The 26,502-nt window shown below is 35.0% G+C and overlaps 1 protein-coding gene across 4 annotated transcripts in view; it reads left to right on the top strand.

The window, feature by feature from the left end:
- Positions 1-9,258: 9,258 nt before the first annotated feature.
- tpk1 (thiamin pyrophosphokinase 1) overlaps positions 9,259-26,502 on the top strand; it is a 105,137-nt gene continuing 87,893 nt past the window's right edge. The window contains exons 1-2 of one of the 4 annotated variants that reach the window (XM_051098413.1): positions 9,259-9,341; positions 16,577-16,647. In XM_051098413.1, coding sequence (XP_050954370.1) covers positions 16,608-16,647 — 40 coding nt within the window. In that variant the 5' untranslated portion in view covers positions 9,259-9,341; positions 16,577-16,607. Of the gene's footprint in view, positions 9,397-16,343; positions 16,373-16,576; positions 16,648-26,502 lie in introns of those variants that run through there. The other 3 variants (XM_051098415.1, XM_051098414.1, XM_051098416.1) reach the window with 3 other exon arrangements.

Raw genomic sequence — 26,502 nt, 5'->3', positions numbered from 1 at the left:
TGATTTTTCTCATTGGCTCCTCCGGGCAAAGTTCTGAAGCAATTTGTCCTCCAAAGTGCAATGGGTTCTGGGTAATATCAGCCATTAGTGTTTGAACGTGTCCATACTTTAAAAATCTACCATAAGTAGTACGACATCCAGGGACTTACTTACATACAACATACAGGGGCATACTCTTTTCAACAAACTTTGCTTTGAATGAATAGTATGCACATTGTTTTTACTTAATTGGTTAACCAAATTATTCAGTTGCTCAATGTAGATGGCTGTTTTGTTCAGGAATCAATCTGTGTCTGAAACTGAGGGGTGAAAACTTTTTGAATTTGAAGATCAAGGTAAATTTTACTCATTTTGTCTTCTGGAAAACATGTAAGTATCTTCTGTAGCTTCTGAAGAGCAGTACTAAATGAAAACAAATATGATATTTAGGCAAAACCAGAAAATTCAATGCATCTTCATTCTGTTCAAAAGTTTTCACCCCCCAGCTCTTAGTGCATAATATTTCCTTCTGGAGCATCAGTGACCGTTGGAACCTTCTGTAATAGTTGCATATGAGTCCCTCAGTTGTCCTCAGTGTGAAAAGATGGATCTCAAAATCGTACAGTTATTGTTGGAAAGGGTTCATACATAAAAATGCTGAAAAAAAACAAAGAATTTTTTTTATTTGTGGGACCTGAAGGACCGCGGGCAGTTTAACTGTTCAGGACAAATAAGGGACTTATGAACAACTAAAAACACACACACACACAGCTGTAGATAATTCAGGTAACTATTCAGAATTAAGTATATGTAAACAAAAAATATATAAAATCAACTACTATTTTTTCTTGTGGACTATGTGTAAATATATTTTATGTGAAATATCTTATACAGGTTAGTACTAAATAAAGATAACATGCATTTTGTATGATCCCTCTTACTTTGGTAAAATAATTAACATTTTGCCGATTCTGCAAGGTGTATGTAAACTTTTGACTTCAGCTGTTCACCTATAGGGAAGTATACAATTTATGCAGCCAGTATTTGGAATGAATTAGTTAAATAAATGATTCAATTCTTCATTCATAAAGGCAGTTGTTTAATTTCTGAGTGAATTAATATTTTTAACAAATCAGTTGACTAAACGTTTCAATGATTCACTCATAAATACAGTGGATGCATTTAAATATTTTTTCTTACTATGTAGCAGACGAAAAAATGTATGTGAATGTATGAGAGTAAATAAATAATACTTACTATTCAAAAGAGGTACATACAAAATGTGTTTTCAAAAGCAGCCAGTCACCTGGTTCGTTCCTGATTAAAGCAGTTTTGAAAACTAATCAGTTGGTTCAGTGGTTCAGTGATTCACTTAAAAAAATAGTTGTTTCGTTTCTAAACAAATTAGTGTTTGAATGAATTTTTTGACTGCAGCATGTCCTTCAATATTAAACTGATAGTTCACCTAAAAATGACAATTCTGTCATTAATTACTCACCCTCATGTCGTTCCAAACCCATAAGACCTTTGTTCATCTTCGGAACACAAATCAAATTAAGATATTCCTTACTACCTTTCTGGGCCTTGAACATGCATTGCTGTTTATGCAGGGTCAGAAAGCTTTTGGTTTTAATTTGTGGTCTACGGATTTGAAATGACATGAGGGTGAGTATTTAATGACAGAATTTTCATTTTTGGGTGAGCTATCCTTTTAATTGTAACTGACATACAGATACATTATAAGATCAAAATATTAAAACAACAAATATCATTTCTGAGGTCTGTGCTGCAGAAAGTGCGAAAGTGACAGAAGGTGAAAGAAAAGCAATGTTCAAAGTGAAATATTTTTTTTAACACATTTGTTATTCATACCTCAAATCAAATAATTTCACATCTCTCTCTCTCTCTCTGCACTTTAAATTTACTTTGCCACAACGTTGTTCCTCTTAAGACAAATTTTCCTTGTACATTTGATGTACCCCATGAATATTCTCTCTCATTTTGCATTGCTGTAAAAGTTTAATATTGTTTGTCTGGCAAAACTTTTATCTCAAAACAGTTTCTGAAAGCAAAGGTTAACCTCGGCTGACAGAGCCTTAAGCGCTATTGTATGAATACATTAATCAAATGCATAAGAGCTTGACTCGCATGGTTTTAGTTTATTTTCTGGTCATATGTGGCTGAAGTGCACTATCATTCATTATGACTTTTGAATAAATTAGATGCCAAACAAACACTTCATTCCAAACCTATACGAACTTTAATCATATCCCGGTATCATTAATATTTCACTTTTTACATGACAGTAAAGTAATACACCATTGCATCTTATAGACCTTACATGTTTACATCTGAGAGACAGATAAAAAGATCTTTTCTAAATCAGCTCAGGGATACATACAGTATGTTAAAAAAAATACAGATGAAATTTCAAGTGACAACTGAGAGCTTTTAATAAATCATTAAATGAGGAACACTGAGATGAAATATTGTTTGTATTTCTTTCAGAGTTCGTGGCTAGTCTACAAATTGGCCGACATGACTTTACGGCTGAGGCTTTTCACCACATGTGAGGTGAAATTGGTGGCCTTCTCCTTGCTGTGTGTTTTGTTTACATGCATTGTGCTTCAGGTCACTTTAGCGACAAGCTCAGAACATTCCTTTGAACTCTCTTTTTTTGTCATAGACTTACGTAAGTTATTTTTTGAGTACCATAACAAACAAAAAAGGCTTTGGATTGTCTCAGACTGTCAGCAGTGAGTGTTCTGAGGTGCATGTGTGTTATAAAAAAATAAATAATTTGCCCTCCATCCTGATTTCTTCTGCTCTTCTAAGTTGTTTTAGAAATGAAAACCAAATCTAACTTAAAACAAAGGCAACTTGAGTGAACACAGATGATTTATTATTTATTGAAGCCAAAAGTTATCTAATACCAACTGGGCGTGTGACAAAAAGACTTGCCATGTACTGTAGTTACTCATTTTCAAATCTATGAAACTGCATTTATCGTTCAGCTGGCCTTGACACAACCTACACAAGTTTCCCTGAAAATCCATGCGGAAGAGAATATGGGGAGAAAATGATGATTTTTGTAACACTTATTCTGCATGTCCATATTATAGATCCCTTAAAGAGTTCACCCAAAAATGAAAATTCTGTCATTAAATACTCACCCTCATGTCTTTCCAAACCTGTAAGACCTTTGTTCATCTTTAGAGCACATATTAAGATATTTTAGCTTTCTGACCCTACATAGATAACACAACTGACACGTTTAAGACCTAGAAAGGTAGTAAGGATATCATTAAAATAGTCCATGTGACATCAGTGGTTCGACCATAATATTATGATATTAAAAGAACACTTTTTGTGCGCAAAGAAAACAAAAATAGTAACTTATTTCAACAATTTCTTCTCTTTTGCGGCAGTCTTTGATGCGCATTCAAGACACTAAACTGAGAGTAAAGAGAGTAACAATTAGGAATTCACCTAATGGTTTTTATTTTTTTGGGGGGGGGGGGAGATATGGACCCTGTTGCAATTGTTAGAATGGTTAGGATCTGTAAAGGTCATTGCACACTGAGTCCGACATTTTCATATTCCTTTTTTTTTTTCAGTGTTTTTTTTTTTTGTATTCATCATCCTGTCCTATCAAAATGCTTGGTACGGATGCGAAAACGCAGAAAATCGAACCTGATCCAAACTTTTTTTATTTTGGACAAAAGTTTCGGAGGCAGTGTGTAAACATCATTGACACAACGTGAGGTTGTATTTATTCAAGGTTGTATTTCAATGGTTGTGTAAAACAACACCCTCTGCAAAGATCATCCCATTCTGAGGGATTGTTCCTTTAGCTGGATCACGAATGATTTGCACAAACATAGACGCATTTATGTAGATCAGGAGGCACATTCCCTTCACAAACAAATGTAATCCACTGCATCTTCAGCCACTCAGATGTCAGGAGTAAATGACGATCAGTATGTTCATTATTACATCCAGCAACACAAAACCTCAATCGCTCAATCTGAGATATTCTTGTCTAACTTACATCCCTGCTCCGGCATTGAAACAATGGAGGTCTGGCTGTGACAGCTGATCTCAGGTAAGACGCTCATGTCAATCAACTATCGTGGGAGCGGCCTCTGTCTGTGACGCCACACCTGAGAATGGCTCGATTTGAAAAAGGAGATATTATTTTTACAGATTAATTAAAAACCACTGCATGGATTTTTATCATTATACGGTAGATTTGTACATACATTGCCAACACACATTAATGTTCAAACAACATGTAAAAGTGAAGTTTGCATTTGATGACCCCTTTAAGTCCTAGAGACTTAAAAGTTGGAGGGATGGTAGTACTCTCACTGCCTACATTGTGACCAAGGCTCACCCCTATCGGCCTGATGGGGGCACTACAGTTGGAATCCTTTGCTCATTGCAGGCAAAACGCATGCCTGAGATTTGATCGTGAGCTTAGCAAAATTTTCAGGTATTTCACATTTTTGGAAAAACCTAGTCCTAGGTTTTTCACCCGAACAGAACCTAATCAGTGCAGAAAGATTCTCTGGATAGTGAACATTAATAATTCTCAAAAAATAGTTGAACTTTCAACTCACTGTTGCAAAGGGACGACAAAATGTTCGAAAGGGGCAGGGTCACTTTTAGCAAAATGCCTATAACTCTTGAACAGAATGAGATATCTCCGCTGAACTCAGAACACATATGTAAGTTTCACAGGAGGTCACAGGAAAAAAATTGTGGAGCTTGGCCCCTTGGTGGTGCTATTTGAGGGAAAAAAATATAGTTGGCTATAACTGCGCAACCATTTGTCCTTTTAACATGAAAATTGGTGTGCACAGTCTTGGTCCAAAGTGCCACTAGTGTCTATAAGGATATATCCGTATCTCAAAAAACATGGCCACCAGTGCCCGATGAGGTTTGAGCATCTGTTAGACAAGGTTAACGGAGGCCGATCAGAAAACAACTCGGTGGGCCTGTTCAACTCATGGCCCCAAAGGTCTGAGATAAATTTGAAAGAAATTGGCCACTGGGTGGTGATACCGCATTTTCAAGGGCGTAAACGATTGTATGGAGTGTGGTTTTTCGCACATACGCACAATATTCGTATCATGTCAATAGAACTCCTCATTCCGGACAACTTTGTCTCCAGAACCATTGCTGTCAATCAAATAATTTGTTAAATGATTGAGAAGATGTCAAAAACCTACTTTTGCTAACCATTCCTAGGCTTGTTTGGGGAAAAAACACTGCAGTACAATTCGCTGGACTCTCTAGGTCAATAATTTTCAAAAAAATGTTGAAATTTACCCTTTGGGAAGCTATAACAGGGTTGTTCAGAAAAGGGGCCTGTCCAAATGTACCCAAAATCATATAAAGTCTAAAGGAAAACTCAAAACGTCACAAAAGCTGGTGAGCACATGAGACAGGTGATTCTAAACAAGCATGCAAAGTTTTAAGGAGATCGGACTGCAGCTGGGGCTATAATAGTAGTTAAGTGTTAAAGTGTTAAAAAACATCACATTTCAATGGTAAATTAGCTGAATTTGGCAAAAATTCTTTTTAAAATCATTGATTTAGAAGGTTACAGACTTGCTCAAAAATATATTTATTTGTTTGTTTGATCACAAGACTACAAAAAAATCCAATCAAAAAAATAATATTCTGTACCTTAAATGCGTAATTGCATGATTTAAGCTATTTTAAAATGTTTATTTATTAAATGAACCTCCTGCAAAAATTGCAAAAGCCACAAGAAATATGTTTTTATAGCTTTGCTATTAGCCGTTTATCAGATGCTGATGCTTGTTGGACAAAGTCATGCTTTCATCTTCATTGTAATTAGCTTTATCTGGAAGGCATTGCCCCGAGGAACCAGTGGCAAATTGAGGCCAGGTGTTGAAGATAAAGGATATGATGTTATCGCCCATCAAAACACATTTCAAACACGTGGCACATGCAACAAAGAGTGACATAGAAGATTCATGAACAGAGTTCAGATAACTAAATAGGGTTTAAGTCTCACTGACTAGTGCAGTTAAGCATTGCCACATAGTTTCCAGAGGCTGTTAGAAAAGTTAGAAGGGCACATCAATGATACAGCACTTTTACAATTGTTCCAAAAGTGAGAAATGAACTTGAATGTTCCGGTTTCTCAATCAAGTATCAGAGACGCACACACAAAAAAACTTCTCCTTACTGGACTTCTGCAGCTCCAGTAATCTGGTTATGTTTATCTGTTGCTTGCCAGGCAGGATGTATCAATGTGTATGAAATGGCAGGCGACTTCGAGGATACAAGCTTGTGCTTTTCTTACTGGCTTGTCTCAGGAAATCGGCCTTATCAGTCTTGCCCAAGCTGCTATACAGCAGAATAATTTTACAGCTGGCTGAGAAAGCCTTGGCGACCCTGGATCGTGTGCTGTGCAGGCAAAATTTAACCTTGGTGTCCCTTATCAAATTAGAACTGCCTTTTGTTTACCACCGGCTGACAGAAAGCTATATTTGTGATGGGCCTTTTTCTCTGGGTGAGGCCAAGCACAGCAGAGACACTGATGGATAATTTATGATTTATGTATATGTGGCAAATGCACAGCTATTTGTACAGTGCTGACATGAAATCAAGCTCTAGAGACCATGAGCATATGTTTGATAAATAAAGGATGTTATATTAAAGGTGTGAGTGCTGTGTGGAGGTCATGTCATAAATTTAAAATGTAACTCTGATGCTGCTTATTTTTAGATCGCTGACAGATCAACAGATCATTCTGATAGTATACAAACAAGTATCAGTTACCTTGGATGTTGGATTATTATTCAGAAATTAATATTCTGAAATATGTGACATTTGAATGCTGTGATTGTGTCACGGTGAGTCTGGGTGGAGGAGAGAGGGACGAGGAGACAAAGGAGTAAACTTGACAAAATAATATACTTTTAATAAAACAAAACCAAAAGTGAATACAGGGGAGGCAAAACCACAAAAGAGAACAGGAAGACATATAACGCCGAACACAGGACACTGGAAACACTGGGCTTAAATACATTACAAACGAAGGAATATACAAGACTGAGATCAAATTAACTAGACAAGAACAGGAAACATGACCATAAAAGGAAACAGGAACTAAGGCTGGGGGTAAAACACGGAACACAAAGTCCACAGTCCAAACCCTGACAGTACTCCCCCCTCCCGGAAGGTGCGTCCCGCACCGTATCATATCCACCGGGGAGGGTGGGGGGTGGGGCGGGTCAGGGAGCTCGGGGGGGCAATGGTGGAGCAGGCAATATGGGAAGCCATGGTGGATCAGGGAGCTCGGGGAGCCATGGCGGAGCAGACAGTTCATGAGGCCATGGCAGATCAGGGAGTCCAGGAAGCCATGGCGGAGCAGGTAGTTCAGGAGGCCATGGCGGAGCAGATAGTTCAGGAGGCCATGGCGGATCAGGGAGTCCAGGAAGCCATGGTGGAGCAGGTAGTTCAGGAGGCCATGGCAGAGCAGATAGTTCAGGAGGCCATGGCGGATCAGGGAGTCCAGGAAGCCATGGCGGAGCAGGTAGTTCAGGAGGCCATGGCAGAGCCGCAATGGCCACAGGCATATGGCCCCCCCAAAAAAATTTTCTTGGGGGAATTAGGGTTCTACAGGCCCGGGAGGAGCGGGCTCTGGAGGAGCGGGCTCTGGAGGGCTGGACGGGACCAGCAGAGACGTAGGAGACCCAGGAGGGCTGGACAGGACCAGCGGAGACGTAGGAGACTCAGGAGGGCTGGACGGGACCAGTGGAGACATAGGAGACTCAGGAGGGCTGGACAGGACCAGAGGAGACGTGGGAGACACAGGAGAGAGGATAGGGGCTGAGAACTCCAGGGGAAGCACCATGGGAAGCACCATGTCCAAAATGTCCATTACGGGCGAGGCGGCCATCTTGGCTGGGGGTTCTGGGCTGAGGATGAGGGAGGAGCTCTGGAGGACTTGGGGAAGTGTGGAAGAAGTCCAAACCCTGTTATTAGTATTCCAGAGAGCTGTGCTAAACATTTATAACTTCAGCACACTATAACTGTAACTTTTAATAGATAGATAGATAGATAGATAGAAATGTTTAAAAATAAATGTAATCTATTGTAATACTTAATGTAATATTTATTTTCACACATATCTATATAGTAAAAATACATTTATAATTCTCAGAGCATTTTTTTATTTTTATTTACCATTTTAATTAATTTATTTATTTACCAATCTAATTTATTTAGTCATTTATTTATTATAGTTTAAGTACTACTTCCTTATTTATTTATATAGGGATATTTATATTTTTATTTTACACATAGATAGATGGATAGATAGATAGACGTTTACAAAAAAAATTATATTATTTACAAATTCAGAGCAATCTTCAGAACAATTTTTATTTACCATTTTTAATTTATTTAGTTCTTTATTTATTACAGTTTAAGTACTTATATCTACTTCCTTATTTATATAGAGATTATTTTTTTATTTTACACATAGATAGATTGATTCAAAATTAAATTTAAGTTAATTTGTATTTATTTGTACACACATTAATCAAAATAACAATATAGTAAAAATAAAATAATCTTCAGAGCAATTTGTTTATTTTATTTTTTATTATCACTTCTTTTCCATTTTAATTAATTTAGTTATTTATCCAAGTACTTATATCTACGTCCTTATTTATTTTTTTATCAATATTGATTTTTATTAGTTTTATAACAACAACATACCAAAGAACAAACACAAAATGCACACACACATAAAAAAAGGCCAGAATACATTACAAAGGAGAAAGATAAAACATAAAAAAGGGGAAAGAGATAAAATCAGCATAGAAATTACAGCATCACAAATGTGTCAAAGTCCATTAAATCTATTTTCTTATTTATATAGAGATACTTATGTTTACACATGAAGAGTTCAGATGCAAAAGCCTCTAAATCCATCTGACGTATTTCTTTAAAATTAGCATTTCTGGCTACATTGTATAGGTTTCTATGTAAGTGCTGGTACTTCTGATTGGCCTGAGTCTGGAGAACTAGCGAGTTTGAAGTAAAAGTATTTAATGGACGTGTACTATATGTCAGGAGCATTCACTCCGTGTCATTATCTCATTTTTGACCGAGATTGCTTCTAGCTGGTTTTGCATCTGAACTCTTAACATATTATCGACCTCAGTGGAATCAGTGCATGTGTACAGTCCACCTCTAGATGTCGCTGTAACAAACGTCACACAATATTCTGGAGCTCAAGCGCTTGTCTTTGCCATTCGTTGGTTGTATACAAAAGTGGAGTGGACTCATGCTGCTGGATATCCATTCACAGAGTGAGTACACTGGAGATCCAGGCTGTGTCTTGCGAGCTGACTACCTAAACAGCGGGTTTGTTTATTATATGCGCATTCGACGCCCAAAACATTTTCTACACAAACACTGAACAAGCGAACTGTAACGTGACGTTGCCGAAAAATGTTGTCTCGGAAGTCGCTGTCAGCCAAATGGCAAGCGTTTAGAAAGTTGTCGTGGTCCGTTGTATAGTAGCTGTATTTTAATGGCATAGTCTTTGTGGTGGAATAATTTCTTACTTTGTTTACTCTGAGAAACTCGGCCTGCAAAAGTTTATGAAGCAGTGAGCTTTGCTAAAGATTTGAATGAAATCGTACCCGAGCTGAAAGCTCTAGATAATGATATTTGACTTTCATTAAAAATACATTCCGTCTCTGAAGAAGAACTTGTTGTGTGATTTACTTGTGCACGTAATGACGGCGGTATTAAAGTTTGTAAACTATAATTTGAGCACTCAACCTGAGAATGAACTCTGGCTCTTCTTTAAAGAACAAGGACTGATGTCAAGCAGAGAATTTCCCCAGACTAAGTCAGAGAGCCTTGAAATTTCAGTCAATAGAACTAATTACAAAAACACCCAGAGGGAAAGAACTACACAACAAGGGCCAAATTAATTAAAGACACAATGAAGGAAAGAAAGAACTTACTTTAGCCACTGACAGGCTGATTTTTAAGCCTACTGGCAGTCTCACAGGCCTTTTCAAGTCCAAAACTTGCTCCCTCAATCCCATTTATTCAGTTGTGATGAAGGTAATTGTGAGGTGTTTACCCTCAGAATCACCTTTCAGTTTTGCTTAATGCATCTACAAATTAATGATAGTAATTAAAGTGTTTGCATCTATTCCATACATGACATTTTGTACGTAATTGCACGCAATAGAGAAATTAAAAATTACAGGACCTGTCTTTTACAATCAATTCAGACTTTCAGAGTTTTCAAAGACCTTCATTGAAGTAGTCATTATGACTTGTACGCAATATTCTATGCATTCTAATGTAGCTTTATGTGAAGAACACTGAAATTTCATTTTCTCACAGAGAAACTGTCAGTGAGTTCAAGATTTATTCATTTGATTAATCTGATTCATATGTCAGAGGAGCTTTTTTTTAGCTAAATAAATAAAAACATATTCAGTCTCCTCCATCAACTATAGTTTAAACATGCTCACATTCATAAAATATAAATCGTATGTAAACGAACTTGTTACAGCACTCGACTCGCTTATACACAAAGTGTTTATGAATTTTGATTTGCATGTTTAATTTTTTTAATCTACACCTCCTCTTTTAATCTGATGGGAATTTTATTTGGATCAGGCTAAATCGGGCCGACTGAGATGTTTAGATGAAGGCTTTTCAGTCTGATAGCTATTGTTAATAAAACTTAAATTCTTCCTGTAAAACTATTAAATGACTTTAGAAAAATTCGAATAAAATGCACAAGTCATAGACAAATTCTATGATATTTATGAGGCTCTTTTGTAGCTGGAATTAAAAAAAATTATCTCTTTTTGCTTTCCACTGTAGAAGTAAAGTCATCAGTGCTGTCAAATCGATTAATCGCATCCAAAATAAGACTTTGTGTTTACATGATATGTGTTTGTAATTACTTACATACATGTAGGGTACAATGGGGTAAAGGCACACCCTAAGAAAAAATGTAGTTTTCACTGCGCCCAAAGTGTATGATTGCAGAAAAATATATACGTTTGTATTGAGCATTTATGGAGCAACAGATTTTTTTAAATCATAAAAGTGGTTTATTTTGTTTAAAAGTGTTATAAATGTATGAGGTGCCAATACTTTAGCTAAAATAATGTTTTTTTGTTTGTTTTTTAAAATAATGTCTAAGTTAATACTTGTTCACAACAATCACTTTAACAAAGTTTGCACTATTTGCTTATTTTGATAAATAAAAGAATTCATTTTTGTTCAAAGTCTGTCATTGAAATAGGTTAATATAAAACATTTTAAAATACAGGAAATAATTTTCAAATGTGAAGATTCTGAAAGCATTGAAAGTAGGGCTGTCTAACGATTAATCGTGATTAATCGCATGCAAAATAAAAGTTTGAGTTTGTCTAATATATGTGTTTGTACTGTGTGTAATTATTATGTATATATAAATACAAACACATTCATGTATATATTTAAGAAATATTTACAAGTATCTGTATTTATTATAGTTTTTATATAATTTGTATTATATATATATATATAAATAAAAATGTTGTACATGACATTTCTTTTAAATATATACAATAATTTGTATATTTAATTATTTAATTAATTATTTATATATACTTAATAATTACACACAGTATTCATACATATATTAGGCAAACTCAAACCTTTATTTTGTATGCGATTAATCGTTTGACCCCATAGTAGCCCTAGATCCCATAGTAATTTAATGTAGATTTACAGTAGTAACAACCAATTAGATTTTATTATATGATATGATGGTTTCATTCTAAACATGGTGATGTGAATCTTACAATGTCATGTCAACAAATAGAAAAGTCAGCATTCTATTAATTATCATGTGCCTTTAGCCCCAACGCAGGGGCGCTTTTTACCTGAAATACTACGCTTTTACCTATTTTGTTATTATTTAAGAACTGAAAATCATTAAGAAGACCTTTGTCTCAAGATATATTCAAGAATTTAAGCGATTCTCATTTGCTGCTTTAATCTACAACATTTTTAAAAACATAAAATATTAGATCAAGTAAGCAGAGAATCGACTTTGCTCTGCTGCTCGTGATTGCGTCAAGAATCAGACAAATTTGCATGTGTATCTTGAAAAGCAGATGTTTTGGAAAGTGCCACGCCATTTTTTTTTTTGCTATCTAGTGGTTTAGAGGAAAATAATATCAAAGGCACATTTTCCCCTGGGGTGCCTTTAGCCCCGTTGTACCCTATGTGAGTGTGTGTGTATATATCCATTTAAATACACACATACATGTATGTATTTAAGAAATATATGTAATATAAATTATATATAATTATGAATATACATATATGCTGACCAAAATTATAAACGCAACACTTTTGCTTTTGCTCCCATTTTTCATGAGCTGAACTCAACGATCTAAGACTTTTTCTATGTACACAAAAGGCCTATTTCTCTCAAATATTGTTCACAAATCTGTCTAAATTTGTGCTAGTGAGCAGGTGTGGCATATCAAGATGCTGATTAGACAGCATGATTATTGCACAGGTGTGCCTTAGGCTGGCCACAATAAAAGGCTACTCTAAAATGGGCAGTTTTACTGTATTGGGGGGTCTGAATACCAGTCATTATCTAGTGTGACCACCATTTGCCTCACGTAGTGCAGCACATCTTCACATAGAGTTGATCAGGTTGTTGATTGTGGCCTGTGGAATGTTGGTCCACTCCTCTTCAATGGCTGTGCGAAGCTGCTGGATATAGGTTGTTTGCAATCACGTGATTCTGAGGACGCGCGAAATGCAGATGGAGGGCAGGAAGTGATTTTTCTCTATAGGAATCAGTAGCAGAATCTCAAAATGACTATGTTTTCAGTTGTTTATGGAAATCGGTCAAACCAAGAAATTTTGTTTCATATCGTGTATGAACATTTGCTGTTCATAAGGAGGAAAAGGCAAGAAATTGACTTAAAAAAAACAGGGAAAAGTGACTTGAAAACCTGCGTCTGCGGTCAAGAGAGTCAGATAATGCTTGCGTGTACGAATGGTTAAGAAAAGATATAATAATATAAAGAGATATATAAATAGTGTCTATATTTCTTTATATTATTATATCTTAATAGTGAGAATTCACACAGTGAGAATTCACACAATGCTAAATGCCACACGTAGATACAATGCAAATAAGATATATTTACAGTTGATTACAATTTAACCTTGTGAGATTGCCATAAATTGAAGTGAGTGACAGCTTTTTAGTGACAATATGAAAGCGCTATTTGCTCGCTTTCTATAATCAGTTCGGAATTTGAATAAAAGTTTTGCTTTATGTGCTGCTAACAGGACCAATGGCCAAAAACCCTGTGCCGCAGTAGTTTCAGGAGTAACATATATCCTGCATCCTTCATATAAATGTAGGAATCACTTTAGAAAGACTTTGTTTGCTATCAGGCTTATTGCGTAGCTTATTTCCACCGACTCAATGACAGGCAACATGAGGCAGCTATTTCAATTTAGTTGAAAAGTCACTCCTCTTCATAACATAAGGATCACATCCAACATATGTTGTGATTTTCTGTTTATATGTTTCTCTTGTACAGTACAGACTTTCCTCCATCTCATCCGTTCTGCTTTTTCAGTCAGTCCTGAAAGTTCGCTGCATGTGCAGGGTTTTGTGGCTATTGGTCCTGTAGCAGCACGTAAAGCGAAACTTTTATTCAAATTCCGAACTGATTATAGAAAGCGAGCAAATAGCGCTTCCATATAGTCACTAAAAAGCTGTCACTCACTTCAATTTATTGCAATCTCACAATGTTCCGTTATAATCAATGACGCTTTTGAAACTACAAATATAAAATCTTACATTGTGTCTACGTGTGGCTTCTAGCATTAGGTGAATTCTCACTGTCTCACCCTGTATATATTTATATATTTCTTTATTAATATCTTAACATATTATATCTTTTCTTAACCATTTGCACACACAAGCATTATCTGACTCTCCTCCTGACCACAGACGGAGGTTTACAAGCCACTTTTTCCTGCGCTTTTAAGCCTTTCCCCCGTTTTGAACAGCAAGTTTTCATACATGATAAAAGATATTTTGTGGTTTCTCGGTTTGACCGATTTGAGCATCCATAAACAACGCAAAACATAGGCATTTTTGAGTTTCTGCTAGTGATTCCTGTGGAGAAATATCACTTCCTGCCCTCCAGCTGCATTTCGCGCCACAGCAATGACGTCATGTGCAAACAACCTATTGGCAGGAACTGGAACATATACGCTGATCCAGAGCATCCCAAACATGCTCGAGGGATGACATGGTGAGTATGCTGGCCATGTAAGAACTGGGATGTTTTCAGCTTCCAAGAATTGTGTACAACATGGGGCCGTACAACATGGGGCCGTACATTAACATGAGGTGATGTTCGTGGAAGAATGACACAACAATGGGCCTCAGGATCTCGTCACGGTATCTCTGTGCATTAAAAATGCCGTCAATAAAATGCACCCGTGTTTGTTGTCCATAACACACGCCTGCCCATACCATAACCCTACCGCCACCATGGGTCTACTCGATCCACAATGTTGACATCAGCAAACCGCTCACCCACACAACGCCATACACACTGTCTGCCATCTGCCCTGTACAGTGAAAACCAGGATTCTCTGAAACGCCATTGGAGATGGCTTATGGTAGAGAAATGAACATTCAATTCACGGGCAACAGCTCTGGTGGACGTTCCTGCAGTCAGCATGACAATTGCATGCTCCCTCAAAACTTGCGACATCTATGGCATTGTGCTGTGTGATAAAACTTTTAGAGTGGCCTTTCATTGTGGCCAGCCTAAGGCACACCTGTGCAATAATCATTCTGTCTAATCAGCATCTTGACTTGTTTGTTTGTTTGTTTGTTTTTTAGGTGCACTGTTCCCTTAGAGGAAAACTTTATCTTAAAATAAAAGTTTACCTCAAAATGTGTTGAAATTTAACTTACCCTCAGGCCATCCAAGATGTAGATGAATTTGTTTCTTTATTACAAAACAGATTTGAAAACATTTGCCATTACATCACTTGCTCACCGATGGATGCTATATTTCTCAAAATCTGTTTCTGATAAAGAATCAAATTCGGCTACATCTTTGATGGCCTAGGGCTGAGTACATTTTCAGCAAATTTTTATTTTGGGTGAACTATTTTTTTTTAAGACCCACCTGCTTGAGTTTGTGAGTTTCTGGCGCAATCTCTTTTTGACAGCACTCTAATTTCATCAATAGTGTTGTGGGTGTCAGGTTGGATTAGACCCTTTTAGTTGCTGTGTTGATCCATTTTGGCAGAGTGTTAGGGATACACTTCTCTACCTGCATTGATCTGTTACTCTCTGCAGGATTGATCCAAGTAATGACATTTTGCACTGTGTGTTCAGTAAATAATTCTATATTTATCTAAAATATAATAAAGCTCAAAGCGGAGTCCTCTCAAACATTCCTGTCATAAACAGCCAGGATAAGATATCTACTTCAGAGATACAACAATCAACGAAACTATTTTTTTCTGGTCTTAAAACTTGAAGCTCTTAAGTTTATCATTTAAATGACAAGTTTGTCAAAACTTTAGCTGTAGTACACTACAGTACACTTTAGTGTATTTTTAAGTGTACTTATTACAGAAAGAACTGAATCTAAGGCTTTCAGACACTCATGTTAATGCAATTAAAGATTACATTTTTATTAAATGCAATTTTTAAAGGGATAGTTTACCCAAAAATGAAAAAAATACCCCATGATTTACTCACCGACAAGCCATCCTAGGTGTATATGACTTTCTTCTTTCAGACGAATACAATTGGAGTTATATTAAAAAATGTCCTGGCTCATTCAAGCTTTATAATGGCAGTGAATGGGTGTTGAGATTTTGAAGTCCAATGAAGTGCATCCATCCATCATAAAAAGTACTCCTCAAGGCTCCAGGGGGCTAATAAAGGCCTTCTGAAGTGAATCGACGTGTATGTGTACAAAAAAATCCATATTTTTCCATATAAACTTTATAAACCTTAATCTAACTATGGTATGCTAGTTCACAAGACAGTGTATGTTACTCAGTATTAACTCAGAATTTATTGAACTGTTGTATGAAAGCAACATCACACACAAATGTGTGCTGTTGTCTTTTCTTTTCTTTTTTTTAATGGGAGCCTGGGAGGTTCTTGGGATGAATAACCTAAGAGTTAGACTGTAAATCCTAAAAGGTAAATTAGTAACCTATTAAAGAGACAGAGCATAGATAAGTCATATAGGATAAGTTAGTGTTCACAGGACAAAGAGTTCATGTAGACAAGACGGTGAGTGATGTCTTTAATAGCTGAACATTTCTTCCATTTCTGTGATTTTCTTCATGTAAATTGTCTATAGTGTTTTAGTTTTCAGCGCATCTTTTTTGTCATAAAAGAAAGCTGTTGTTTGATTAGAACATCTAGTTAGTCAGATACTCACTCTACTTTTGTTGTTTTTAAATATTGTATGTTTTTCTTTGTTTTCCTGTACAGTTGATGAATCCAGCTTATTAATAACACAACCATGGATGAATTCACTCCATTAGATTGCCTTTTGCCTTCAGGTATTTATTCATTTTAAACTCTGAATTTAAAAGTCTGAATGCATTTATTCTTGCCCATGCATGCATTTACACCTTGTCCTGAAGAACATAAACATAGTTAATAAATATATCACAGTTTAATGCTTAATACTTCAAATAGGCCACTTTGCATGTTTTCAGTTATTATAACATGCCTTATACATTGTACCTAATTTTAATGAAAATCTTTTATTTTTGACTGCTTTTTAATTCACTATAGCTAAGAATAAGATGAAATGGTTTCCTGTGTCCATCATTTCTGTATTTCTTATGCATCTCCACAGTGTTTATTCAGGTGTAATTATTTTTTTAATCATTTACTCGGTTTGCACAGATGAGACTATGCCAGCACGGGCATATTGATGATGCCAAATGTCTGTTTTGCATATTTTATCACACAACGTGGATTTCTGGGTGCATTTTATTAGAGCTCTACATATAGTATTGGTTCTATTAATAAGTTAACCTAAAACTTTAAGCTGTTTGCTTAAACGAAAAGACGGGAACTATTAAAACCACCCAGATTAACACGCTACTTTATTTCAAAGGTCAGGCAATGCTGGCTCTGGCTATTTAGTTGGTACAGGATGGTAGAAGCAATTTTGCAATCATCTAATGAGCACAGTCAAGTTGGCTTTCTGCAGAGATGGATAACAGCCCCCCATGCAATAACTGGACAAAAAAGCCCCATTTCTAAGAATCGGAGAACAGCCTACAGCAAAATAATAGATGTGTTCTGAAGGAATTTTTTTACTCAAAATTATATCCCTGCCTGGGAAGGTGCTCCATAAATACATGACCAGAAAGTAAGTAATCAGACTTTAATGATTGGCCAAGAATTGCAGCCATGCTTTCAATCTGAGACTGCCTGTGGTCATTATAGTAATGAATGCATTCACAACGACTAACATATCAGCTTTTGTCCTGGTGTTATCTTCCCTGGAAATTCTCACAGCTGAGGTGGTAAAGAAGGCTCACAGGCAAACCACTAAACAGCTGTACCACTTTTGTATTTTACTTCAGCACAAAACCATTAAGATTTTTGAAAACAAGCTTTCTTTCGAAGCCATCCTCACTGTAATTAGAATAACTTTTGGAAATGTAAAAAGCAGTTTCAGATGTAGACTGCAGTGCAGTATTATTTATATACTATTATACTACAGGGCTGTTGGATGCTTGAATCTAAATGGCTGACGAACATTTTGACGTGCAGTTATTTTCAGGGATATTCAGACATTGTTTTTGACAAACTAAGTTATGGCTGCATTACATGTCCATATCACTTCGCCAAATGATTTCATTCATTTCAAAGATCCGTACAGCCTGAAACAGCAAAATAACCAAAACCCACAACGACACTGGCCAAACAAATAAATATAGTAAACAATAAGACAGATTATTTCCATGTGTTTTTCTCAAAATTACATTTTATTATGAACGGAAAGCACATTATTGCACTTCACGTCGTAGCCACATGACCAACTCGGGCGTGCATTATTTTTTTGTAATTCAACGGCTCCTCGTCAGTTATTCTTTACTTATAGTATTTGTGTCTTTCGTTTATCTGAGAGTCTATTTATACTTAGTACAAATAGCCCACCTTGTTGGTGTAGACAGCATTACAACAGACACATGGTAGATAAAAGGCTTAGTGGCATTGGGCATAAAGCATAGCCGAGTTCGAATCCGCCCTTTGCCAAAATCATTCTTCTCTTCCCACCACATATCAGATCGGAAAGACATTTATTTGTCAATAAAAATGAAGGAAATATTTTTAAAAATGGAAATAAAGTGCCTTGTGAGTATTTAAATAAAAAAGTGTTTGTTGGGTAGGTGTACGGAGGGCTTTACTGTCCCAATATAAGGCAGCATACATTTAGTGATTTTAAGAAATGTGATAATTTACACTCATTATGTTATTACTACATGCTGTTTTATAATGTGCTATAACAATGAGGTGCAAATATCTGCCATTTTTTCAAGTATAAACAGCATCTACTATTTTTACTTATTGCAAAGAAAGCACTGCTATTTTTTACACAGTGTAATTAGTTTATTTCTGTTTGCACTTTGTGTAAATAGAATCAATTTCTTTTTGCACTTGGTGTACATAGTCTATTGCTAAGAAAAATTGCTATTTTCACTGTGTAAATAGCATCCATCACCATTTGCAGTGCTGCCTATATATATATATATATATATATATATAAGCTGCTTTTGTCACAAAGATTCATTCTTTGTGTTGTAAACATTTGCCAGTAAATCTCATTCTAATCAATATTTTGAATTAGCTTTAATTTTACATTTTCAGTTTAATTTCAGTTTAAGTTTTATTACTGCATGTTAGCATGTTATTTTATAATGTACTGCAATAATGAGGTGCAAATATCTGCCATTTTTTGCACTAAATTTTAGCACTTTTTGCAAGTATATACAGCATCTTATATTTTCACTTATTGCAAAGAAAATACTGCTATTTTTTACATCATGTATATAGAATGTATTGTTATGTGTGCTCAGTGTAAATAGAATTCATGTCTATTTGCACATAGGCACTTAGTGTAAAGAGTGTAAAGATCTACCGCTAATAAAATATACTTTTAGCATCTAATTGCTATATATATATATATATATATATATATGTATGTATGTATTTATATATATATATATATATATATATATATATGTATGTATGTGTATTAGGGCTGTAACGATAATCGCTATCTTTAATTAGTAGTAAAGCTCCATCACGTGCGTTCAGCTGGAGCGGCAAGTAATACACAGAGCCGTAAAGCACTGACAAGCTACGCCAAAATCGCGCGCAAAATCGAATCGCGATTTTGGCGTAGCTTGTCAGTGCTTTACGGCTCTGTGTATTACTTGCCGCTCCAGCTGAACGCACGTGATGGAGCTTTACTACTAATTAAAGTACCGGCTTCATTGACTAAACGCGCCTCACGACATCGTGCGATTATCGTTACAGCCCTAATGTGTATGTATATATATATATATATATATATATATATATATATATATATATATATAAAAAATATCACACAAGTAGACGTGAGATATGGCTGTATATCGGCATGGTTGTGATTCGGCCGTAAGCACGAGGCCCAAGGTAATCACAGCATGCTAAATACATAAACAAAATAACAACTAAAGTTGACATTTGAACAGCTGAGCCCAAGCCTCCGTTACTAATTCCAAAACGTCACTTTAGAACTAGTAACGAAGGAACGTTGAGTTGCTTAATTGAAAGCTTATTGTATTGCTCTAATAAATGTTCTCTGTATTATGTAGAGTATTATGAGAGAGAGATAGACGGGGCGATTGTGATTAACATACCTGCATCTGATACAGCCTTCATTCTTTAGATCGGTCTCATATTCAGAATAAACATTAGTTTGAATATCTTGCTGAGGAAAGCAGTCTTTGTCATAACGTTAATATCCTTTCATCTATTAAGGGTGATTTTGCTGCTCAGTGCATTTGTTTGGTGTGTCAAGCTGTTGTTCATCATAGCATTCACTTTTTTTAGTGTAAAAGTCTTTACTGCTCACTCATAAAAACAGTCTTTTGGCGGAACATTGTAACTAAAATCACCATCATTAACACACACCATTTCTCAATTCTAAACACTATTATTAAATACTATTATTTACATAAAATATTGTTTATTGAATAATGATATTTCATAAACAACAACAGCCATCATAAAAGTTGCTAGACAATTCAGTCAAAAGTCAAAGGCAGCGCTCTGATATACAGTGTTGAATTTACATAAACATGAGATTTTGTCAAAACGATCTTCTCTGGAACAAAAAATAGATTACTGAGACCAAAGACTACCATTAGATTTACCCATAACAAATTATATCTTGTGTGTAACCACTACATAGACATCAGAACCAACAGTAAATTCTAGAAGATCTGGCCGAGGTAAGGTGCTCTCAGGTGGATTCATGAGCGTAGAACAGCCGCTGACCATCTGGAGCTCACATGTCCGAAAACGTTGAGGTTCAAATAAACGTTATCTTTATTAACGGACTGCATATTTGAACTATAAACAAGTACATTCTCACCTAAAAACCTCTTAAAACTACATAAAAACAGTAATATTTATATTTTAAATTTGGGTGTCTGCCATGACACTAGCTGTAAGAAGTACCACAAGCTGAGTGATACGATTACAAACTGTGAAATGGCTGTTGGATATAACTTTAATATCGCACTATTATCAGCCAATCAAATTTGAGGACCAGAAAGAACTGTTGTATAAATATACATATATGCATAAAAGAAGCTTCTTCTGTCACAAAGATGAATTCTTTGTGCGTGTAAACATATTTGGCAGTAAATCTTGTTCTGATTCTGATTAGAATTTTGAATTAGCTTTCATTTTTTGTATTTTAAGTTTAATTTTAGTTTTTTTATGATTTTATGGATTTTTTATGTTATTGTCATTTGTGTTTTTTTAATTAGTAATAATTGATAGTAATCAAAGTTCATTTTGGTTCATTTTGGATAAAATTTTTTATTTATATGTTTTTCAGTTTTAGATGTAGTTATTTTAGTACTTCAACTTATTTTATTTCGGTTAGCTGCCAAAGCAACATTGCAGTTTTTTTTATTTATTTATTTTTTTGTAAGTTTAACTTTTTCATTTAATATTTATATTTTATTAATATTATATGAAGCATCACTACTGCAGTTGTGGAGTATGGAAGCCTGAAGAGGCCGTGCAATATCTGTCTTATTTTGACATTTTTTATTCAAGATCTCAACTTTGTTGTTTTTACTTGCTCGTACTGTAGAGCTTTACTGTAAAACTAGTGTTCGTGTACTCGCTGTACTTAGTTTTGATACCATTTTACCCATAAGGTAAACATACTCAAGAGATTTCAAGACAGAAGACTCATGAGAACAAAAATACCCTGGAATAGATAGACTTGTGTGACCTTACACATCTCTGAAAAGTTCTATATAGCCTTTAAGTAAAATGAAGACTGAAGACATGGCCCAGATTTTTGACCCAGTCCAAAAATACGCCATTCTCAATTCTCATGTCTCAGCATGTGATCTTGTAATTCATACATATTCAATACATTTATATTTAATGGAAAGCTGTTTAGAATAAGAAATTGCGTTTCATGTCCTATTCATTCCAATTTGTGAACTAATCAAACCCAGCTTGTTTATGTGTTGAATTGCAAATTTGTTGTATCCTAATGAACAGCAAGCTCTCAGCTAATTTGGTATATGATAATTTCGGTGTATTTCAATTGATAATTCCCAAAGAAAATATTAAAATGTAGAAGACGTCCTTGGTGCCCTGCTATAAGTGTGTGCTGTCAAAAATGTAATTTACAGGAAGAGGAGATCTGTGGCTGAAATGTGACAAACAAATGTGATATAACTGTTTCAAAATACAGATGTTGCTTCTTCGTGGAGTCGTGAACTTTTCGCCAGCACCAAGGGTGTTGCCATAGCTCTGAATTCATTTATACACTGTGTTCGCACTTCAGGACCTTGATATTTCCTCAGTCTGTTCTGCAAGATGTGTTCTGTTCACAGTTGAATCAGGATACTTGTGATTTATTCGGAGAGAGTTTTGACACGTACACTGTGTACTCTACTTGTTACGTTTGCTCATCTTATTTTTTTTTTAACAATGTGCACTAAAAAAACATGCATTAATGTTGCTGTATGTCCTTAATCAAAAGCTTTGATTAGCTTCATGTTAAAATAACTATAATTAAAAATGTGTGAACAGCTTGGCTTTGAAATGTATCGCAATTAAATGTGTGAACCCATGCATTTGGGACTGTTTGGAGCACTGAGATGCCTTACAGAACATTATTTTCAAATATTAAAAACACAAAATTATAGAGTAACCGCATTACGTTTTCTCATTTATGGTGTTTGAGACTGTATAGTTGGATCAGGATGTGACAGAGAGTAACCCATATGTTCCAACTTCTACATTGGAACTGTGGCCTAGCGGTTAGGCACATGTGCATATTGAGCTTTTGTGATCAAGTGGGAGATGCCACCTTTTCTTTTTTATTATTTATTGTACTGCCTTTTATTTGTATCTAATTTTAATAACATTAGAGTTCATCTCCAACAAAAAAGAAATAAGAATGTATTCTGCTGCAAAAAAAAAAAAAACACGAAGTGAAATCTTATTACTGACTTTCATTCATTCATTCATTCATTCATTCGTTCGTCAAAGTAAAATTAATAAGATTTTCAAGATTTTTTTAACATTTAAGCACCCCCTTTCTCATTACTGTATTTCATTCATTCATTCATTCATTCATTCATTTATTCATTCATGCATTCATCCAAATAAGAATTATTTTTGCACATTTTTACAGATTTTTTTTTATATTTAAGCACCCTATTTTTCATTACTGTCATTCATTCATTCGTCCATATAAATGAGAAAGCTTTTTGAAAGATTTTTTAAGATTTTTTTATAACATTTGAGCACCCCTTTTCTCATTACTGTCATTCATTCATTCATTCATCCTAATAAGAAATATTTTAGAAAAAAATGTAAGAATTTTTAATAATATTTAAGCACCCTATTGTTCATTACTGTCATTCATTCATTCATGCATTCATTCGTTTGTCCATATAAGATATTTGAAAGATTTTTAAAGAATTATTAAATAACATTTGAGCTCCCCTATGGAGTCAAAATAGGGCCATATATATCTGCAAAATAAAACAATGTTTTGCAAACAAAAAATAGAGTATTGAGAAAAAAATTGCTTTTTTGCAAGTAAAAAAAAAATAATTGCAAAAGAAAAGTTAACCCCTGAGAGAAAAAATAAAGTTTAGCAAAGTAAAACTTAAGCAGCATTGACTTTGCAACACATATTTCCCTTTGCGCCGCTCCTTTAAATCCGCGTTTCAGTCATCCGTGCCTCTGCGGCGCAAGCTTTCCTTTGCGCTTCGTTTTTCTATGCGCCTCGCTTTGTGTCACTGATTTGACGTGGGGGAGGGGTCAAGAGGTTGGGGTGTGTACAAGGGACGAAGGCGCGTCCCTCTCGTTACGTCATTAGCGCGAGCCCCGGATCTCAGGTATGTATTATTGATCGCTTTCTTCTTCTTATTATTAGACTCCTATATTATTAATAACAGATACTTCAGACCGGCCCAAATAAGGCTGTCACGATTAACAGACATTATATTGTACATGATTTATGAACAGCTTGTGGGTGAAATAGGTAAAATACTGTTGCACCCGAAAGCTAGAGGTCGCTCTCGTGCGAAATTATTATTAATAATTATTATTAATATACTTTATTATCATGAAAATACCTGAGGAGGTTTTAGGAATATCGATAAAATGATGTCCATATGCATTTCCTATAACTAACGTTATGTGTGTTATTGTCTTCCTCTACTGCCCTTATTTTGAGTTTGCGCACGAGAGCGACCTCTAGCTTTCGGGTGCAACAGTATTTTACCTATTTCACCCACAAGCTGTTCATAAATCATGTACAATATAATGTCTGTTAATCGTGACAGCCTTATTTGGGCCGGTCTGAAGTATCTGTTATTAATAATATAGGAGTCTAATAATAAGAAGAAGAAATAATAATCAATAATACATACCTGAGATCCGGGGCTCGCGCTAATGACGTAACGAGAGGGACGCGCCTTCGTCCCTTGTACACACCCCAACCTCTTGACCCCTCCCCCACGTCAAATCAGTGACACAAAGCGAGGCGCATAGAAAAACGAAGCGCAAAGGAAAGCTTGCGCCGCAGAGGCACGGATGACTGAAACGCGGATTTAAAGGAGCGGCGCAAAGGGAAATATGTGTTGCAAAGTCAATGCTGCTTAAGTTTTACTTTGCTAAACTTTATTTTTTCTCTCAGGGGTTAACTTTTCTTTTGCAATTATTTTTTTTTACTTGCAAAAAAGCAATTTTTTTTCTCAATACTCTATTTTTATTTGCAAAACATATTTTTTGTTTGCAAAACATTGTTTTATTTTGCAGATATATATGGCCCTATTTTGACTCCATACTCCCCATTTCTCATTACTTTCATTCATTCATTCATTCATTCATTTGTTTGTTCAGTCATTCGTTTGTCAAAGTAAATAAGATATTTTTTAACAATATTTAAGCACCCTATTTCTCATTACTGTTATCATTCATTAATTCATTCATTTAGTCATTGATTTGTTTGTTCAGTCATTTATGTATTTATTCATTTGTGTATTCATTCATCCAAATAAGATTTTTTAAAGATTTATAAAGAAGAACATTTAAATGCCCCATTTCTTATTACTTTCTTTCATTCTTTCATTTCATTCATTCATTCATTCATCTAAATAAGAAATATTTTTGAAAAAATGTAAAGAAATTTTTATATTTAAGCACCCCATTTCTCATTAGTCTTTCATTCATTCGTTCGTTTGCTCATTCATTCATTCATTCATTCATCCAAATAAGATTTTTAAAAGATTTTTAAATAATTTTTGATAACATTTAAGCTCCCCATTTCTCATTACTGTCATTCATTCATCCAAATATCATCCATTCATCATTTGTCCATATAAAAAAGAAATCTTTTTTAAACATTTACTGTCCACTGTCATTCATTCATTCATTTGTTAATTTGTTTGTTTGCTTTTGATCATTCGTTCATTTATTCAGATTTTCGAAAGATTTTTTAAGAATGTTTATAACATTTAAGCGCTCCATTTCTCATTAATGTCATTTATTCATTCATTCATTCATTCATCTAAATAAGAAATATTTTTGAAAAAATTGTAAAGAAATTTTTATATTTAAGCACCCCATTTCTCATTACTCTTTCTTTCATTTGTTCGTTTGTTCATTCATTCATCCATCCATCCATTCATCCCCAAAATTTTTTTTAAAGATTTTAAAATAATTTTTAATAACATTTAAGCTCCACATTTCTCATTACTGTCATTCATTCATTCATTCATTCATTCATTCATTCATTCATCCAAAGAAGTCTACTCAACAGATGAGAAATGTCTGGAAGTCTTTTTCTTTTTTTTTTTTTGTAGTAAAGAAAGAGAGAGACAAGAGTTTGCCTTTAGTCAAGCAGCCTTCTTTGTTGACTTTAATCAAAATAAATTCATGAAACTTTAACCCATAGTATTCCACATAGGAAAAACATGTATCAGTCTATACAAGCACACAGTAGCAACAAATAAATGGTTAAACGAGGTAACAAACTTCTATCACAGCTTTACACAACTCACACAGCAGACTGGATTCAGGTAAGTAACATAGGTAAGTAACATACGTAAGTAACAACAGTATCTGTTATACTGTATTTTTGTACACACACACTGACAGTTGATAACTTTAACATAAAAACAACCCATCAATAAATATATTAAAATGCTTATTTTATGTACAGTTACTCATAAACTTGACCACTTCAATGTAAGTAATGTAATTATAGTTTTTTTCTTGACATTTGATCATTTTACTAACCTTTTTTTTTGTAGTAAAGAAAGAGAGAGACAAGAGTTTGCCTTTAGTCAAGCAGCCTTCTTTGTTGACTGAAGTCGCCATGGCAACTCTTCTCTCAACTGCCACTCAGTATTTAGAAAATGCAACTTTGTTCTCTTTGAAATACACACTCATAACAATAAAAGTATATAAATACATAGAAATAAACATGCAAATAATAAATACAATATGTACAAATCAATTTTCCTGTGACCTTAACCTCATGTGGGGGTCACACTCTCCCAGACAAAGAAGATAATACCTCCCAATATCCTTATAACACCTTTAGTCTTAATAGACACATATAGGGTAAG

Source organism: Labeo rohita, chromosome 24 (assembly GCF_022985175.1).
Source record: "Labeo rohita strain BAU-BD-2019 chromosome 24, IGBB_LRoh.1.0, whole genome shotgun sequence".
NCBI lineage: Eukaryota > Metazoa > Chordata > Actinopteri > Cypriniformes > Cyprinidae > Labeo > Labeo rohita.
The sequence above is the reverse complement of the archived record's forward strand: the minus strand, read 5'-3'. Positions and strand labels throughout refer to the sequence as shown.